Raw genomic sequence first — 20,669 nt, 5'->3', positions numbered from 1 at the left:
CATGTATGTCTGACCACAGTACTGTAATATATCATTCTTCTACTTGTAAACAATGCCTGCAGCTCTTAACATCTCCACACTCTAGCTCATGCAATGCTAACAGAGCACCATTCAGCAGATGAGTGAAAAGAGAACAGATTCTGGCTGTTTGTCATCTTCATGGTTTTCTGAATCAGCAGATGGTACAACAAAACAGACAGTTCCCTCGTCTGCTGTGTCCTCTGTTCGTGTACAATATGTCTCAGAAATGTTTACAAAGGCCTCAGTCTGCACATGAGAGTTGTCAGGAGGAGCATATGCAACCCCTTTAGCATCTTCCAGAAGCTTCACTCAGCTCATACAGGAAGATAGATTTCAGGACAAAGTTGGGATGGGGGGGGGGGGGGGGGGAACCACACTTTTAACCTCACTAGTTTTTTTAAACTACACTTGACATTTGGTTGTCACAGAGACTCCCTGCCTCAACTTTTCAATCAGTTATTGAGATGATGTTAGTAACCCTCTTGTATAAAACTTCACGAGTGAAAAGTCCCATATAGGCCTAACCTGCTCACCAAAGTAATTGGAAAGACCCTCCAGAAATCTTTCAAGTGGTTGTTTATCATGTTCAACAGCTAAGCAATGTATCTGCTTGCAGAAGTGAGAGATCTGTATATTGGATCCCTTCATTAAGTTCCAGGCATTAATTTATCACCATAAATAGCATCAGCTCTGGTAGCTGTTTGCATCTTGTTATGTCAAAGTGTACAGCTTCTCCAGCCATGTGATTCACATACAGGGCATCAGGTTTCTGTATTTGCTTTTAAGACAGAGCAGTCCAAACCAGGGAATTGAATTAAATGACTTGATATAATCAGGAAAACTGAAGCACAGAGTTTCCTAATTGGATCATTAAATGTCTAAGGATATCCTCTAGACAACTGCCATCACAGAAATATTATCCTCATCTCAGAATGGAGTCATTTAACTGTCAGGTGGAGTTCAGTGAAACATCCTGGCCTCTAGATAATCATGGTGTGGCAGAGTTTTCAGCAGTCTGAAGGTACAGTTTGACATCCCCAACCACGTGTCTCTGCCTCCAAAAGAAGCCCTTTGTATGCTGCATTTGCCTTCATTTGCTAGAGCCACTAGATGAAAATATGCACGGTGCATTTATGATTCTTCATTAATAAAATGTCTAAGATATCCTAGGCTAATAATATATTGATATAATTATCATTTTAATTACAGGTAACACTGAAAAAAAATGCTTACAAGAAGTAAAATACAATGTCCTGAGTTTAACTGTTACATTGATTCATACTGGGACTGCTTTCCTTCACATATGACATGCCTAGGAGCACCTGGGATAAAAGTCATGTTCAGTGGACACTCAGTGACTCAGTACTTGCCAAGTGAAATGGCAAAACATATTTGACAGGAGTTTATAAATGTTTGTATATGTTATAATCTCTCTGATAACAGTAGATTTGTATTAAAGGGACATAGCCTGCAGTGCTCCAAGTTTTATTTTGATGGCAAGGACACCAAATAGTGAAGAACACTTTATCTGAAAGCGTGTTAAACCTTGCAGAACTCCTTCACCCACATCCATACTGTCAGCTTCCATTGCATATTCGAAGCAAAAAGTATATCTGAATGAACCAAACACCTGTCCAATGAGACTTTTTTAAGTCTATTTTTTTTCTTCCTACTACTCCCTTTCAACCACTCCATAAAAACCAAAACCATCTCAGTGCACCAATGAGTGCATGGATACAGCACCCTGTTAGGAGTTAATGCCACACAAACGTATCCCTGTGAGGCAGTTTCTGTTTTGCAGAAACCCAGACTGACAACACTGCATCAGCTTTGCTGTTATACAGTGTAGAATTTCCCATCCCAGACTTCTTAATATTTTTATGTATTAAGATGGGGACTGGAGCATCTTTCTTATGAGTAAAGGTTGTGGGAGCTGGGGCTGTTTAGTCTGGAGAAGAGGAGACTGAGGGGGGATCTCATTAATATTGACAAATAGCTAAATGGTGGGTGTAAGAAGGTTGGGGCAGCACTTTGTTCTGTTGTATCCAGTGACAGGACAAGGGGTGATGGGATAAAGCTGGAACACAAAAAGTTCCATTGAAACATAAGGAGAAACTATGTCAGTGTTGAGGTGATGGAGCCCTGGCCCAGGCTGCCCAGGGAGGGGATGGAGGCTCCTTCTACAGACTACTGTTGCCACACTGACAAATCATGTATTGTGTGATTTAAGCAAGCACTTGCCATTTGCCAGAGCTTACCCTTAAGGTGGCCACTGGGACTTACCATTTTGGTAGGGTGAAATTTAGCCCAGCACTAATCACTTGTGAGAATCCCTACTTTAACGTTGCTGAGTATTAGCTCTGAAAGGGAGAATAACAATTTATGTTCCTACAGGAAACATTTCTTTTGTGAAATATCTTTGTCTGATTTGCCTATTAAACTGCAGCTTTTTTGTGGGAAGGAATAATCTCCCACTATCTATGCATGAGAGCTAATGTTACTAAGCTAAATAGCTGCAACCCCTGGCTGCACATCTACCACAGATAACAAAAAATACATCTCCCAGCACCAGCACTTGTGTCACTATTCATGTGAAGCATGTATTTATTATTCCAGAATGTCCATGTATTCCATGCAAATGTTTTAAACTATATCCTATACCATTTATCCTTGATTAAACCTCTTCTAGATAGTTAATCATTAATGATTTCTTTACAGTTGCTGTGCAAACAGTTCATTCATGCCTATGACACATCACATTTCACAGACATGTTCTTTAATTGGATTCATTTATTTCTAATCTATTTAAGCCCCCACTACTGTAATGCCTGACTAAATATACATTAAACTCACTTATTTAAACTGCTAAAATAAATTTGAGGTGTATTCTATGAATAAAAATGCTTGATTGAATACATGTAATACCATTGTTATTGTCTGCCTAACTGAGTAGAAACTATTGGAAACAGCCCACTAGATAGCTATATGATATGATTGGACAAAAGGATTTGGGAGGATGCTGATGCTTTTTTGGAAGACATTATAAAGGAAGACAGCTTTGTAAATCCTAAGGATGCCTACAGTACATCAGATTATGTTATAAGGAGAAACAAAAAGAGTTTCTCATGATTTTCATGAAGGATGTTGGGTGTTTTCATCTTAAAATCTAAGCACTTTTTTGAGATAAGAGCCTTATACCAGTTCTGTCCCCTCATGGCAAAGAAAAGGGCTAAAACAGCCAACTTACTTTCAAGATTTGACCAATTTATGTTTTTTAAGCAACAAAATTTGGATAAAAGTCCTGTTTCTGGATGTTTAGAAACCACAAACAACAACTATGAAGCTATGGACTCCAAGTCGTTAGAAGCATGTACAACACTTTCCTCTATGGAGCTTAAGTTGAGTCTTTAAAACTTAGATCTTAGGTTTAGATTTTGCTTTCTAAAACTAGTAGCCTTAATCTCAATGATGGTGAAGAACCCTCTAATTTATATGTTACACCACTTGCACTGAGAAGCTTCACAAAAGATGCATCATGTTGCAGAGAGGTCACTGATGACACAGACTGCCTTGTGTGTAAGAAAATGCACATCAGTGCATATTTATGCAGTGAATGAGGATTATAAAAAGGAGGATTATGCCTCCTTTCATGCACAAACCCCTCTTGCACTGACACCTCAAGCATTATATACTCTGACCATTCCATATGATAACCTGGAAAAGCTCAGAGTGGGACAGCAAGTATGGTGGGCTCAGAACTGCCTCTCTATGAGGAACAATGAAGGAGACTGCTTGGGATGACTGGGAACCAGTGGTAAAGCTGTAAATTGTGAGCAACAGGGAGAAAATTAGTAGGAAGCAGTTTTTCACTTTTTATTCTAACACAAGAAGTAGGGGCTATGAAAGGAATGAAAAGATGGCACTTTAACAACAAGAAGAAGACTTTTCTTACCACAGTAGCTTAAACCTGGCAAAAGCTCAAATGGTTTCAAAAAGTAAACAGATGAATTTGTGGAGAAAAAAAACCCCAACATACTAAACACTGACCACTGATACATTAAAAGACCTCATATCTCTTTCTAGGAAGTCATTTGAACTTCTTGAAGACTGGAAGAAAGTGCTGGGGAAGCTTTACTTCATGCCTGTCTTATTTTTAAACTCTCCCAAGTATCCAGCATGGTCACTATCAGCATGTGCCTGATCCTGTGTAGCTGTTCTTCTGTTACACTCTGTGGCACCACAGTTAAGCAATTTCCTACTTCAGTTCTTTTGAAACTGTGCAGCATAGAGTGGTCCTGACAATTGGCTGTGATTACCTTCAATAGCTTACTGGACAAGTTAATGTATTGATACTTCAGATTTTATCCACTCCTCTCTGCTCCCCGTATTTAAAGCTTTTGTTGTGGCAACCTTCCTAAGAGCTCAAAGTTAACACTTAAAAGAATTAGTTAGCTTTTCTGTGATGGCTTTATGGATAAGCTTCTGTGATCTGGGAGTAGTTGATTTGAGAAATCAAATAAACAGAGCACTTGAAAAATAGTTCACTATTCACTCTGTCCATTCCTCCTTGAGACACTTCCTATCTGCATGCCTCACAACATACTTGCCCATCATTCCAGCCTGTTTTTCTCATCATCTGCAGCCCACCATGAAGAGCCACGTTGAGTCTAAAAGGATTCACAAACACCATCTAGTAAGGAGGTCCCATTTACCTTAAATCACTTGTTCTTTCATTGGTTTACTCCTTTCCTGTCATAAGATTTCCAGCTTCCTCAGAAGAAGCAAGACTTTTCTACACTGAAAGTCTTTCCAGTCCACTTGTCTACAGTTCCTCAGCTTTGGCCAAGGGGCAGCACTTTGCCTCTGATGGCCATTGTCTGCCATTATCTACCCTCAAAGCAAGCAACCATGACATGATACTTAATAAATGCTTACCAACTGAACCTTGCTTTTCTTACATTTTAGAGGAGGTAAGGAGAGAAAGACAGGCAAGAACTTTGGTCTCCTGGTATTCATTGATTCTGTCAATTCAAGGTATACATTATACATGATTATATCTGTTAAGTAGATCTATTAAATGTTAAAAGTGATAAAAGATAAGCCACTTTAATACCTAAACCCTCTGGGCCACTGAGTAACTACCAGCTGTTGCACAACTATTGGTGACCCTACACCTGCTATCAAACTCAGAAAAGAGACTTTTTAAATGGTGCTTAGTGCTTTTTGACAATAGACTTAACAACTCACCACTACCATATGCAGTGCTGGCAATGCATGCCCGTGTTAAACTCCAGCTTATGAAGCTGAAGGGTAACTCTCCAGTGGGTTGAATGGTTCTAGGTAGTGAAATATTTACAAGGCACAACTAAAATTTCTCAACAAATAAATACAAATTCATAGAATCACAGAATGGTAGAGGTTGGAAGAGACCTTTGGAGATCATCCAGTCCAACTCCCCTGCAGAAGCAGGGTCACCTAGATCAGGTCACACAGGAACGTGTCCAGGTAGGGTTTGAAGACCTCCAAGGAAGGAGCCTCCACACCCTCCCTGGGCAGCCTGCGCCAGGGCTCCCTCACCTCAGCACCAAAGGAGTTTCTCCTTGTGTTTAAATGGAACTTCTTGTGTTCCAGCTTCATCCCATCACCCCTTGTTCTGTCACTGCATACAACAGAAAAAAGTGCTGCCCCAACCTCCTGACACCCACCACTTAGATATATGTCAATATTAATGAGATCCCCCCTCTGTCTCCTCCAGACCAAACAGCCCCAGTTCCTGCAGCCTTTCCTTATATGAAAGATGTTCTATACCCTTGTTCATCTTGGTGGGCCTGTGCTGGCCTCTCTCCAGCACTTCCCTGTCCCTCTTGAGCTGAGGAGCCCAGAACTGGACACAGGACTCCAGATGAGGCCTCACTAGTACAATAATATCTATCTACAATTTTCCTCAGAAATGTATATCTATCTATATAGCACCTTTGCCCTCTTGATCCTTGCTTTGACTAGGACAGGCAAGGTCCTTAGCTGGCTTCAGCCACTCTGTTGTCACTGCTTCACATGCACATTTAACAAGGAGTTCTGGGTACCCAGTTGTGTCTCTGACCAGGCCACTGTATGTTCCCGTTAAAATGTCTGCAGCGTACATGAAGATTGACTCCAATGCCATCCTGCCATCCTTAGACCAACACTGCAACAAGTTCAGTATATGATAAAGCACAAGATTCACTGTACTTTTGGTGCCCACCACTGTAGCACATACACAGCAACTCCAGAATATCACACTTGTGCAAACACTGCCATGCACCTTCTCCGCTGCCACTTTCTTGAACTCACTAGACATCACCATGGCAGTCTTAACTGCATATTCCCACGTTAAGTTGCACAGTTGTAGTCACACAGATATGCGGTTTTCCCTGGACTGAAGCCACATCCCAACTGCCATTGATGGTTTTCACAGACTGGAAAGCACTAAGGAGGCTGATCATATCACAGAATCACAGAATCTCAAGGGCTGGAAGGGACCTCAAAAGCTCATCCAGTGCAACCCCCCTGCCAGAGCAGGGCCACCTAGAGTAGGTCACACAGGAACTCATCCAGCTGGGTTGGAATGTCTCCAGATAAGGAGACTCCACAGCCCATCTGGGCAGCCTCTTCCAGTGCTCCCTCACCTCAACAGGGAAGTTCTTCCTTATATTTCTTTGGAAACTCTTCTGTTGCAGCTTGTACCCATTGCCCCTTGTCCTATCATTGGCCATCACTGAGAACAGCGTGGCTTCATCCTCCTGACACCCACCTCTTTATGTATTTGTAAACATGAATGAGGTCACACCTCAGTCTCCCCTTCTCCAAGCTGAAGAGCCTCAGCTTCCTCAGCCTTTCACCATAAGGGAGATGCTCCACTCCATCATCTCTGTGGCTCATCTTTCAGAAGATGTCACTTTAACTCTGCTACTCACACCTTAAAATCAACAGAATCAACAGGCTATTTATCCCCCAATCTAGCCTTTATTAAGGCAAATACTCTACTGGGATATGCCTCATGGAGCAGTCATTAAAGATGATATTAATTTGTTCTATGTACAAAACAGTCTTTGGTAACAGCAAGAGAAAAATAGCTTGCAATGCCTTTGGGTGAATTTCAGTTAACCAAGGCCTAAGCCAGAGGGACAGAGTTTTCTATAGCAACAGCCCAGACACCAGCTGCCAAACACAGTACAGAGATGACCAAAAGCCACAGGCTACTTGGGAACAAGCTGCCTTCAAAGGCAGGCTGTGCATGTTCGCTTCCTAACCCACAGCCCTGATGTAACAACGCTGAACACTGGATGGGTTTAAAGTTCTTTACTCTAGGTCATGTCAAAACATCCACACACAATGCTAGGGATACAGCCAAGCTTTAGTCAGCCAGGCATTTGAGTTGCCATAGCTGCACTGAAACTTCAGCAGATAATAGCTGTTATTTTCAACATTGCTGCCCCCAAGATTTATACCCAGTGGTTTGTAGCTGAAAAACTACGGCTGTTCTTTATTAGGTCTCGATTCAAGACAGTAACAAACCCATCTTTCAAGCCATCTCTGCCTGGCAAAGCCAAGGAATATTCTTATTTCTAAGTGTGGTGCCTAAGTGGGGATTTTTTTCATTCCAAAACTGAATTCACTAGGATATAATCATGTACTGAAAGTCATGTCCAAGCACTCTTAGAGCCTGCCCGCGTGCTCAAGTGCTTTAGCAAATTGGGACTTCTGCAATTTAATTGCACTAAGTGGATGATAACAAAAGACAACAACAGGAATGAATGGTCTGACTGTGTTAAAGAGTGTGTGATTGGCTCCAGACTGCAGCCATCCCAAGCCTTCAGAAGGGTCAGACGCTGTACCCTTGTTCACACAGAGCGATGCCTGCCTCCATAAATAGTGTCATCAAAGTGAAAGGCTCTGCCTCTGAAGTAACCTACTGAGTATGAACATGTGTGCTGGAGCCTGGCCCACGCTGTAAAGTACAAAAGAGAGGTGAGGGAAGGAGAATTAGATTTTAAACAGATACTTGCCACTGTTGAACGGACAAAGGAGATTTATTTGTTAACACTTAATTTAGGCCATGTCGAAATACCACACTTGTGTTGCACGATTCAAAAGTAGCACTATGATGCAGAGGGAAGAGCCTACTTCAGAAGCAAGTTTAGTAACTTATCACACCTGTCATATCTCATGATAATTAGAGTGAAACAACATGGGAATCACAGCAGCACCGAGGTGCAGCACAGAGCAACAAGAGCAAACATGCAACAGACTAAGGAAACGCCAGGGAGCTAGTAAAACTGGAAACCTGTTTAAGGAAAACACACTTGCTGTTGTTACAAAAGCAGGAGCCAGTTCTGCATCCAGTTTTGTGCAGAGCATTGAGAAGGTGATAGCACAGAGCAGAGTTCTTTGGTAGCAGCTCAAGTGCTTGGCCTTCCTGTTCCATACAACAGACACTAACACAACCCACAGCCAAGATATAAATATGGTGTGGTAAAAACCAGCAGACACTCTTCCAACTGCCTCGCTTGCCATCAGCATTCTGAACTATCAGAGAGCAGTGAATATAACCCAGATCTCCTAGGCCTGTGGTCTGGGCCCCTCTGCCATGAAATAGGGTCGTGGGGGCTGATCCCCAAAGAGACTGAAGCACCCAGCTGCTGTGGTGGTGTTCACAAGCCTCAATTATGCCATTCAGAGTATGGAAGGGCAGAGCAAAGATAAAAGTGTGAACAACCTCTCTAGCAGGAACAGCTGTGCCACAGTGTACAGCCCAATGCTTCCATGTAAAGAGAAACCTGTGGCAGTTTACCTTAAACCATAAACTGTGATATTTTAGGAGTAAGAGCCCCTGGAGCAGGCCCTGTACCTTTCATCAGTAGAGTGAGGCAGACAGCTGGAGATAGTAATTGCTTGAGCCATTGCCCCTGCTGAATGTGTCTCAACCTCAGACAATCATTTTACAAGATCTGTAACTCAGTGGTTAGGAGGAGGGAGTTTGCAAAGGCATGGAACAGCAAGCACACACTGAATGGGGAAAGGATGAAGTGGAAAGCATTTGAAGTCACTTTTCTTCCTTGGGATAGAGAGGGCCTTACCTGCAGTTCTGAATTTCATGCCACGTGAAACTATTAACATGCATGCATTTAAACTAGCAGCTGAGGGTTTTGTTGTCCCCTGTGGCTCTGAGCTGCAGCCCTGTAACCCCTACTCTCACAAATAAAACCTTCCTCATCCGAGCAGTGACTGTAGACTGTCCCAGAGTTGTAATGCTTTGGTCATTACAGTCACCTGGTTTAAATACAAGCGTAGAAATTTGGAGTAAATTAAGCAAATGGTAGCTAAGAAAGCCCTTACACGAACAAAGAACTGCAGGAACTTATTGTGGACACCTGGAAAAGCCTGTCTCCTATTTGCAAGAAACAGATAAACAATGTTCCAGGGAGACAAGTCTGTAATAAAACCTAATGGTGAACAAACGGGATGCTACACTGAGTGCTTCAAGAGGAATCCTGTGCTTTTCTCCTTTGAGCCATAGGCTTCCCCAAGCATTTTGATTTATTAAAGCAATCCCTCGATAGATTTACATTGCTAATCAAATCATGTGAATGATGGTAGGCTTTCCAGTCCTAGGAAAAATCCATTGCAGATTGAACAGATAAACTGGGACCTGGCTCTGTGCACAATTAAACAAGCTGCAAAATATCCAACCCAGAGAAATATAAAAGAAAAGCAGCAACTCAAATATGTGTTTGCTTTATAAACTACTTAAGAGAAAACACACTATCCAGTTAAAGCTTTGTCTTGAGTATCAGCACTAGATGAGTAAGCTTACTCATACAACAAATCATAGAATGGTAGAGGTTGGAAGGGACCTTTAGAGATCATCCAGTCCAACCCCCCTGCAGAAGCAGGGTCACCTAGATCAGGTCTCATAGGAACATGTGCAGGTGGGTCTTGAAGACCTCCAAGGAAGGAGCCTCCACACCCTCCCTGGGCAGCCTGGGCCAGGGCTCCCTCATCTCACACTCAAAGAGCTTTTCCTTATGTTTCAATTTAACATTTTGTGTTCCAGCTTCATCCTGTCACCCTTTGTCCTGTTACTAGATACTATAGAAAAAAGTGCTGCCCCAACCTCCTGACACCCACCATTCAGATATCTGTAAATGTGAATGAGATCCCCCCTCAGTCTCCTCTTCTCCAGACTAAACAGCCCCAGGTCCCGCAGCCTTTCCTCGTATGAAAGATGCTCCAGTCCCCTGATCATCCTGGTGGCCCTGTGCTGGCCTCTCTCCAGCAGTTCTCTGATTAATTCCACTAATTATATGAGAAAGGGTGTCCAGGATTAATTCTGCAAGTAATAACTTTCCCAACTGTATTTGCTATCCTACACACTCCATCACACACTCGAGAGATACCAGATATCTACCTCTGACTGGGGAGAGGACTCTGTGGCAATTCCAAACAGGTTACTTTAAGAGAAACACTTAAGAAAGGGAGACCTCTAGATGTGGAAATACAGTTTGAGGATTCTCCCATTGACTAGGAAGAGAATGAGGAGAAACCTGATGTCTTGGAGACAGGCCAAAAAGAGGATTCCTATGAAAAGCTACTGTAACTCTCCAAAAATACAGGGAGAGTTTTGTTTCCACTTGAAATACCAACGTCCCTAAAGGTGGCTAAATATGTCAGGAGGACTCTTTTCAAAGACTGAGACCTCACACACAATGGTAACACATTGCTTACGCAATCATTTTAGATTTAAAGCCATAAATAGTAATACTAATTTAAAGATTAAGCCCGTGGATGCAATTAACAGTTAATTTACTCTAAATTGCATTTACGACATCGTGAGGCAAAACATTTGTCAGCATGGCAGTTACTCCTGAAATAATCTTTCAAACAAATCACACTCAATTTGTGCTCCTAATCAGCCAGTTCCATAACGTGATGGGAAGAGGTCAACTGGAACTATATCACACAGGTACTATATCACCAGAACAGAGATTAGTCGCAATTAGGTCCCTAATCCACAGTATCTGTACATCTTACCCCTCTTGCTGTTCTTTTAAATGCTAAAGGACAATGAAATGGATGTAGGGAAACTTCCTCAGCTTTCTCCAGGGACCAAATATTATCATCTTTGCTCCTGCTCAAAAAGCCAAAGGGTTTGCACTTTGTGTTACCCAGTTGTTTGCAGGGAGGTTTGTTTGCGTTCTGAATGGAAACTGAACTTCAGCAGTTGCATTCTCTATTAATTGACTCTGACTCGAGTCCCTTTGTGTGATAAACATGCACAGCTGATAATCAATGGCCTGGCAAGGGTGTGTAGAGAACAAATAAGAAAAGAAACAAACATTCTCCTTCTGTGGGTGCACCATATACACCAAGTGCAATGCAAAGAAGAGCAACAGATGTCTTTGAAGCCTAAAGGTAATTTATACTCATTTTTACACACTGCAATTACATTAAAAAGAACCTTTCCTCTTGTTGCTAAAATGCTCTTGCCACTGTATCTGTTTTGTTCACCGTGTGTCCTTATCACAGACATTTGTTCTCAAGCCTAGGATTCTCTTTCTCAAAGCTTGAGGTTTGTGGAAGATGGAAATGACCCGTTTTCTCTTCTTAACTAAGGGGTGAGGGGTCCCTTCTACATAAAACCTGTCTCATTCTTTCTGTTTTCATCATCTCTATCTCCCAAGGGAGCTGTGAAACTGTAAGGTAAGAGATTTTTCACTCTTCCTGCTTAGCCTGCACCTAAACTGGCCCTCCAGACCAGTTCGGTACTCTTGCTACTAAGTACCCATTCCTTCACAAAGCCTCAGAGCATTTGGGTTCCTCTCAAAGGCAACAAAAGGTTTCTCCTGAAAACAACTCCTGGAGCTTTCACTGAGTGAAGAAGCACGGTAGGAAAAGAGCAGGGACTCAGAAGGTGAAGAACCTGCACCATATCTTCGGATCCCTTTGGCTATTGTCATCCCAAATCAGTGAAAAAGACCAACACTTCCTATTTCCAAAGGATTCTTTGGTAAGAGGCATCGCACCTTCCAAGCTCCACCCTGCCATCCCAAACACCACTCCTTGTTTTATAACACAAACTCACGCGTTTGCCCATCTTGTCCCTCCTCCTCAGCTTCCACACACGAAACTTGATAGGCAAAGGTTTGGCTTTCTCTTTCGGAGGCACGTTTTTCATCGCCGGGTTTGTAACACGATGAGGCTGCAGCAGGCAGAGCTGTGCCTCTGCCAGGAACTGCTGCTGCAGAAGCACCTCTGCCACACAACCCATGCCAGGTGGGTGAAACACAGGAGGAACCCACAGGGCACACACGTATATCTTCCTGGTTTACTGGAATAATCCATCCTTCAGGAGCTGCAGTAGCTACAGGATTTACACCAGTAACTCGGCCCTCCTGGAGGGGAGCCTATCTCATACCAAAGGAAAACATCAAGTCCTGTAACCTCTCGTTTTCCCCTGCATTTTCACCAACTACTTTCCTTATTTGACTCTGAATTGCTCATTGAAGCAATGAAGTCGGCTCTAGGCACAAGGACTTCAGCATCCTCCCGCCCATGAACCTCTCCCCAGCAGCTTCTCTCCGCCCCAGGTTACCCATTTCAGAGGATGAATTATACCTCACTTCTGTAAAGAAAACAGCCCTCTCCCTGCTTGCAAGCACACGCAGAGGGCCCATTCCTCTCATTTCTTTTTCCAAGCTGCAGGCTAGCCGTAGGAGCATTCACAATTTGTATTGGGGAGGGCGGGATCCCTCCCTGCCCTCTCACCAGCCTCTGCACTCCAGGCAGACTTAGACCCAGGTTACAAGCCGGTGTAACCTCATTCTCCAAGCGAAGCACTTAAAGAACAACTATACCCCTCCTACACATCAGCCCGGATGAAAAGAGGTTTAAACATAACCTTGTTCTTAAAATCCGTATACACACACTAAAATGCGAAGCTGTTGCTGTGTAGGTACCGCTCCTGAAGGGAAAACCAGCTCCTCTGCAGTGCCCTGTTAGGGGGTTCCCCGGCCCCAGGCATGCGGGGAGCGGAGCCGCGGGGTGCGGGAACTGCAGCCGCCCCCCGGGGAAGGTGCGGAGGAAGCGCACCCGCGCAGCCGGCCCTGGAGCCGCGGAAGGGCTGGGGTGAGGTTGAGCACCGTGTCCCCAACCCATCCGAGCCGGCTGGCGGAGACAAGGGGGCTAGAGTAGCACACGGTTTGCTCGGTCCCGCTCCTAGAAGACGGCTCGGAGGGGTTTTCCTGCCTGCCCAGGGTAGCCCCCACTTGCTTGTGCCAGCCTGAAATGCTGGTGGTGTGGCGGGTGCCCCCGGCAAGCAGGGAACAGATGGAGCCGCATCCCCAGCTGACTTTAAGAAAACCCGCTGGGATATTTCATTTCCACTCGGGTCATTTCAGGTAGAGTTCCGTGACTGATGTTCACGCCTTTGGGATTAAAGGAGAGGGAAACGAGCCATAATCTCAGGTGCTTATAGGAAAGCATGTAGCGTTTCTGATGCAAAACCACTCTAGCAGAAGGTTGCCTTTGGCTCCCTTGTTTCTGAGAGTTAGGATCCACTGACTACTTTAATTGCGGTTCCTTTTTCACCTAAGGGCAAGAGCTTAGGCTTTTCTGAGAAGCATAAACAGCGGAAAGAACACAGAAGGGGGGTGGTACAGGGTGAAGCTAGAACAGGGGTGCTCATGTCTTTGCTAATCCTTATCCTTGCCGGGTGAATGCCAGAGCACTATCCCGCCGCGCCAGGCATCCCTTTTTAAGGTGAAAAAGGGGAATCGCAGTTCTCTCCCGACACCAGTGTGCTGACCCAATACACTTTTTCATGCAGGAGCAATCAACCCCTACCTGCTCGGCTTAAGAGCACGGTGCCCGTTATCACATCACCTACCAAAGTGATTTCGTCCGAGCAATATCCCCTTTGTACACATGCCCGGGATAACTGACTCCTGACCCAGCCACTTCATTTTGGGATGCACGTTTTAACCTCGGCTACCAAACCACTCACTATCTGCGCAGGCACGAAACGGCTGGACGGCAGCTTTAGGAGAGGGGAGGGTTGTGCCTCTCAGACCTTTCCTATCTTTGCCTCCAGAATACAAAATGAGCAGCGCAGCAGAGGAATCCTCAGCCCGTGGGATCCACGAGGTACCACCGACCTGACCGGATCCTAATGAAGCATCCTAATGAAGCATCAGCGGTGCCGCCAGCGGTTCCTGCCGTGGCCAGAGGAGATAACAACAAATACAACGCAAAACGCTTCAAAAACAGTCGGACAGAGCTTCCCCTCCCTCATTTGGGCCTCTGGGTTTCAGTTCGAGCTGTATAGCTAGAGCACAACCTTGCAATCTCCAGATACAAGGAGATACGGTGAGAAATCCGGGATCTCAGCAGCCACTCTTGGCCTTTTTTTGTTTGTTTGTTTGTTTTTAAAACAATTCTATTTGATTTTCTTTCTTAAGAAGTTTAACTGACCCTTCTGGTCACCAACTTTTCTTTGCGGTTCACTGGTAAGTATCGCTCTCCAAGAACAAAAAAGAAATCTCGGAGCTTTGATAGAGACTCTGGATGAAATTAAGAACTTCAAACTCCAGATTTTTGAAAAGAAAAACAGATGTCCTGTTTGTTGAGTATAAATAACTCCGTCCGTGGAAACCTCCTTGTTTCAAGAAAAGCTGAATTACATTTTATTTAATGCTGGGTGCATTGAAACCGGGGGAGGGGGGGAGCAGCAAAATATGTGGGTGACAAACCTCTAAATCTAAATCGACGGAGGAAGGAACGGGCAGACGGGAAACCCTTCATCTAGATGAAAGTGTTGGGTGTGTTTCCTAGCAGACCTGGCGAGCCCGCCCTGGGCAGAGCGGCGGCGAAGGGGGTCAGCCGCCAGCGGGGAGAGGGGGAAGAGGAGGGGCGGGAGGAAGGAGCGGACGAAGGGCCCGGCTCTTGTAGGGACAGGTGCCCAGTGGCTTCGGGGCGGCCCCAGGGAGGGCTGACTTACGTGAGGACGTAGTTGACGCTGACGATGCAGTGCGGGCGGGAGGAGCGGCTGTTGTGCACGATGGTAGCGTAGCTCTGCACCCACACCCAGCCGCCGTGCTTGGCCAAGAAGCGGTAGTACTTGGTGGTCACTTGCCCTTTCACTAGCACTGCGGGGACAAAGCAGGGAGAGCCTCAGAGCGGCTCCCATCACCTTTTTGCTCGGCCCTGGGAAAGGGGGTGACACCCCCACCCCCGCCACCCAGAGCCTCATAGAACGGTAGGGTTGGAAGGGACCTTTAGAGATTATCCAGTCCAACCCCCCTGCAGAAGGAGGTTCACCTAGATCAGGTCACACAGGAACATGTCCAGGTGGGTCTTGAAGACCTCCAAGGAAGGAGACTCCACAACCCCTCTGTGCAGCCTGTTCCAGTGCTCCCTCACCCTCACAGTAAAATGGGCGAGGAGAAGGGCTGGGAACCCTTTAACATCACACGAGGAAGTGGCGTGGACAGAAACCCCCTTGGGCAAGGGTGGTGGACACCCCCCGGGCATCCCCAAACCAGAGCTAATCTCTCCGCTCGTTCTCGGAGGAGATTGGTGGGGCAGGGTGGGTACCCCAGGAGGGAAGGGGGAGCTGAATTCCCGACGCATCGTCACCGAGATCTAAATCTATAAATCTGGCTTTGGGGTTTATCTCTTCTCGTTACATTCGCTGTAAGGAAATTTACCGGAAATTAATATTCTTTTTCTTCATCTCTCCATATATTAATGTCATCGTGATATCAAAAAGAGAACAAAACCCAGCTCTCCGAATCGGGGTCACCACTGTAGTCAAAATTAGATACACGGGGGAGATTTGTGAGACTTGGTGGAAATGGAACAGAAGTATTTGGATTTCATTGGTGTGGCTTTTTGGAGTAAGAAAAAAGGGTTCGGGTTTTTTTTCCTAACTGGAATTGGAAGGCAACTCAGCGCCCGAGGTGTGTGCAGAGGAGCTCTTGTCCTACAACAAACAGGGAGGTGGGAAGGGAAAAATGGCTTTTCATTGCCGATCCCCTTCGTCTCCCTCCTGCCTCCAGCTCGGAGTTCAGTCTCTAAGGACTTGTTCCCTTAAAACTTGACGCAGATTTTGCTTAATCTCCCTTCCAGTGAGCTGTTTTTCTCTCATTCCGACCTAGAGGTAAATCCTAGCAAACCCAAAGACCATCTGCAGAGAGAGAAGGTTGGGGGTGAGGGGCAGGGACTCTACAAGAACATCATCTCCTTACACAAGTGATGTGCGCATCGCAGATGGAAGGTATCACAGCCATGGACGTGGTGGTAAAGGGTCTTCTCTATCAAGTCCTGGGGCTCGTATCCTGTTAGCTCAGCTACCCTGCAAGAGACACAAGCAGCAAATGCAGTAGGTTAGAGGATAGGAAAGGAAGCACGGGGGACAAGAAGGGACAGGCTAGGGAAATGGATTGGAAATGACCCCAGCTCTACCTGGAATCTAAGAATATGAGCTTCATGTCTAGGCTGGCCCGAAACATGAACATGTTACTGTGGAGCTTGATCTCCGTCACGGCGCTGGGCGGCAGCGAGTGGCCCACGGCGACCAAGCCAACGTTTTGGTAGCAGCCGTCGAAGGGGGACATGTCCAGGCTGTACTGGCGGATCTTCAGGTACCCGCTGCAGTGAATGACCTACCGGAGACAGAGGAAAGCTCAGGGGCTGCCTAGCACTAGTGGGGGAAGGGTGTGCTGTGACAGCGAGGGGACCAGGATTGGGGACAGGGGACCCGGACTGGGGACAGGGGACCCACTGTCCGCGGGCTTTCCACCTTCCTCTTTGAGTCGGGGTTGTTTTGATTGGTTTGGGGTTTTTTTTCCATACGAGAGTTCAGCACTGATATGAGACCCCTTAAAGTCAACGAGACCTTTTTTACCCCCGCTGCCTTAAGCGGTTTTTGGACCACCTCCTAAGGACGCTTTTACTACTCTTCTAAAAATGAGACGCGGGAGTGCCAAGCCAGTTACAACTTTGTAATGAAGAATATATGCGTGTGAGAGAGAGTTTACATGTGTGCATATGTCACATGTGTAAGATATGTCTATTCTATAGATAAGGCAGACGTGATCCATAGCCAGAGCATCTCTTTGGACGTAGATTTACATATGTCTCCTACATGTATCCTTACAGATGAGATTGCTGTGGACTTCCACCTTACTTCTCTGTTATGAGGGTGTTTCCCCCTACGAGGAGTCCAACAGATGGTGTTCTACGGTACATAGCAGCAAAACACCTCCTCGGGTCACAGGGACCCACCGCTCCCAGGTGTTGTACAGCTGACATCAAAGCAGCGAGAAGGTAGGAGAGCAAAGGATTGTCCTCTCCCCGAGGAGAGAACTGTGCGAAACACCCGGGCAAACCACTTGACTTGCAGAGCTGCCCCTGATGCTGACGAGCTACTCGATAAAGAAAGAAATTAACCCAAGGCTTCCATTGTGTCACCTGACAGCTGCCACGGACACCTCGGGAACGTCAGCGGTTGTGCGAGGTTCAGTTGAAAAAGCAAAATCGGAAAACCCCCCAAAATATACCCCGTGGGGAACTCGGCGGCTTGGGGTTTGCGGTTTGAGCTCTTCAACCTGAATCTCCGAGCGAAATTCTGGCTCAGAACCACATGAAAGAGTCCCGGGCTGTACCAGCCCCCGCGGGAAGAGGACTCATCCCCACTCCTCTCCCCGTTTGCACCGCCCTCCCGACGTGCTCGGTGCTGTCGGAGCAGGGGGATGGGAAGGCTGGGAGGGTGTCCTGGCCGTGGGCACGCACCTTGTAGCCCCCGCAGGTGAGACCCGCGTTCCTCTTGGCCAGGACGCACTTCATCCTCAGGAAAAAGGACCTCTCGATCTCGTACTCTGAGAGGGTGGAAAGGCAGAGCTGGGGTGAGACGCAGGCTCCGGCGCTCCTCCGCGGTTCGTTCCGCGGCGGCGCAAGCCTAGCGGCGGAGGGGAGGGGGGAGTGAGATGAGCGGAGGGATGTTTACTTTACCCTGCACAAAATGCGAGTGATAAGGCTGGTGGGCCGTCAGAACCGCCGTCATCTCATCGTGGTCGGCGGGGTGGATGTACTCGTAAATGCTATTGCCGGTCAGCTCTACCTGTGAGAGAGGAAGAGGAGGGGGAGGAAGGCTTTCACCGACGGCACCGCTCATTCTTCCCTCACGCCCCTCCCCTGTCAGGCGTCGGGAAAGGGGATGGCACAAGGGGGCAAGAGGCTACCGCAGCGTACCTGCGACAGTCCCAGGTGCACCGAGGCGGTCTCCGAGATGTACATGATCTTGCCATCCGGAGCCACAACAAATATGAAACCGTCCAGCGTCTGCAGGAAAAGGAACAGAAAGAAATAAAGAGATGAGGGGTGGGAATTATGGCAAGTATAAATATATCAATAGACAGACGTATAGATGCAACAAACAGATCCGTGAAGTGCCCGTCCCTCGGATTTATTTTAGCAAACGGACATCCCTGTTCAGGCTGTATGTATTCAAAAGGTTGGAAAGAAATGGGCAAGTCCTGGGAAGGATTCATTCTAAAGCTCCTGGAGCCCTGAGATACAATCCCGCTTCTCGGGGGTGCAGAAGGAATGCAAAGTGCCTGGGAAGTATCAGGTAATCCCCACGTACTCACCAGGTAATCAGCTGGTACTGGCTACCCGGTGATTAATATGATAGCCCCAGAAATCCCGAATACTTCTATCCCATTTCAAATGTCGCTGCAGGTTTGGTGTTTGGATATTTGCTAAGGAGACTTTGAGTGAGCAAAGAGAGTGTAAAACTCCGCAGGGTAAATAAGAGACGGGACGATTTGTCCGGCGCTTGTCAGCAGAGATGGATGGGAGTTGTGAGTGTGCTGAGGGCAGAATAGACCTCCCCAAAAGCCACGCGACCCCACCAAAAATGCCTGATGACTGTGACCTCTAATATTCTTTAATGTTTCAGGCCGCAATGAGTTTTCCAATGTGTCCTACCTGATTTGTATCTATGCTAATTGCTGTGCTTACTGGGCCCTTCTGTCCAGCCTCTCCCCTTCTCTAAACCACCCTGAGCTTCAGCACAACGACAGGACTTGTCACCTCCTTAATAATTTGGGGGAAAGCCATCATTCTCATGTATCCCGGCACCCACACCGCGGATCCCTCACGGTGGTCCCTGTGTTGGCCAAGGACTCAGAGGGACCAAATCACAGCCCGACATTGAAGCGCGACCGTTCCTGTTTGTGAGGTTGGTCCTCTCCTGTCCCCCTCGGTGTTAAACACGTGAACAGTTAAAAATTAGTCAAGGCGGCAATTAAGAAGCTCAGAAAAGGGAATGATTTCTTTAATCATTAATACCGTATGGCTGTCGTTTCCAGACCAGTACCTGCAAAAGATGGGATCCCAGTTCTCGTCCAACATTATCCAGCGGGCTGGTTCGGCTGGAGTGGCCCCAGGCTTCTCCAAGTCCTGTTTGTTTAAGATGCACACACATACATACAAAATACAGTGAGAAGACGAAACATTGACCCGTGCTGGCTTGCTGGAGGGGACCGTATTTACCGATTTTTTTGCTCCTACTTACTAAGATTGTATGCACACAATCCTGGGAAAACTAGACATTGTTTCCTTGCACAAATAAGCCTCTTTTGCGGATTTCTTGTAAAAATACCTAACTCTCCTGAGAGAAAAATCCCAGAATACCTATGTTGAGTTAACGAGGAAGTTCATTCCTAAGACCTAAAAGAAACAGCGCGACAGATAAAAGGGCTTTTTGGTATTGCCTTTGACTGCTGTGACTCCTTGAACTTCAGGGGAAGCCTTTTTCTCCTAAAGCCACGGAAGGTGCCGTGGACAACACTGGGAATTGTCTAAAATGAAAGAGGCATCCAAGGGGTAACCTTTGGTGAGGAGAGAAGGACGCGGTTAACGTGGGAAGTGAAACCTTCCATCAGACCAGCGGTGCGGTGCGGGCCGGTCCCGCAGGGAGTCCTCGGGTTCCCGCCCCCGCAGAAGGCAGAGCTCGACCCCAACCTGCCCGGTAATTAGCCAGCAGAGAGAGGGTGGGCTTAAACCCCTCTCCTCTCCCGAGATAACTTTTCAGTTTGATCAGTGATGCGCTGCCTCCTTCTCTCTTTATAGCCACCGCCCTCTCTCTCACCTGGAAGGTTTGTAATTACACATTTAGGGAGGGAGAGGGAAGCAACCAGCTGCGACTCATCCAGCTCTCCCCGAGCCAAAACGCTTTCCCATGGATTCATCCGCACTCAAGCCCACCGAGAGCAAATTAGCTCAGGCTAAGCCGAGCGCGGTTTCAGGGCTGCGGTGAGGCACTTCGGGGCAGCCCAGCGCAATCCCGACGGCAGGGACCGTCCTGCCCTCTGGCCCACGAAGCCGGGTGTCCGCGGTTCACCTCCCTCCCCCTGACTGCTCTGGCAGACGGGAGGGGTGTCTGTAGGGAGAGGTGCTCTGTCTCCAAACAGCCCCCTCTCTCCGGACCTGTCTACTGCTTCAGACGCCGCTTATTTTCTCCTACGCAAAGTGAGGAGGAATAAAAACCAGGTGGAAATTACTCCCTCGGAACACAACTATTTATGGACGATGCCTTTTCATAGTGT

General features: G+C 46.5%; 1 protein-coding gene across 1 annotated transcript in view; it reads right to left on the bottom strand.

Annotated features, from left to right (window-relative positions):
* SIM1 (SIM bHLH transcription factor 1) overlaps positions 1–20,312 on the bottom strand; it is a 42,739-nt gene extending 22,427 nt beyond the window's left edge. The window contains exons 1-8 of the mRNA XM_061991446.1: positions 20,213–20,312; positions 19,439–19,521; positions 18,310–18,399; positions 18,070–18,178; positions 17,851–17,936; positions 16,522–16,721; positions 16,305–16,411; positions 15,056–15,203 (exon numbers count right to left, since the gene is read on the bottom strand). Of these exons, the coding sequence (XP_061847430.1) occupies positions 15,056–15,203; positions 16,305–16,411; positions 16,522–16,721; positions 17,851–17,936; positions 18,070–18,178; positions 18,310–18,399; positions 19,439–19,521; positions 20,213–20,312 (923 nt within the window). The remainder of the gene's footprint in view (positions 1–15,055; positions 15,204–16,304; positions 16,412–16,521; positions 16,722–17,850; positions 17,937–18,069; positions 18,179–18,309; positions 18,400–19,438; positions 19,522–20,212) is intronic.
* Positions 20,313–20,669: the final 357 nt, after the last annotated feature.

The sequence above is a fragment of the Colius striatus genome, chromosome 2, assembly GCF_028858725.1.
Source record: "Colius striatus isolate bColStr4 chromosome 2, bColStr4.1.hap1, whole genome shotgun sequence".
NCBI classification, from domain to species: domain Eukaryota; kingdom Metazoa; phylum Chordata; class Aves; order Coliiformes; family Coliidae; genus Colius; species Colius striatus.
This window is presented reverse-complemented; position numbering and strand designations above follow the sequence as displayed.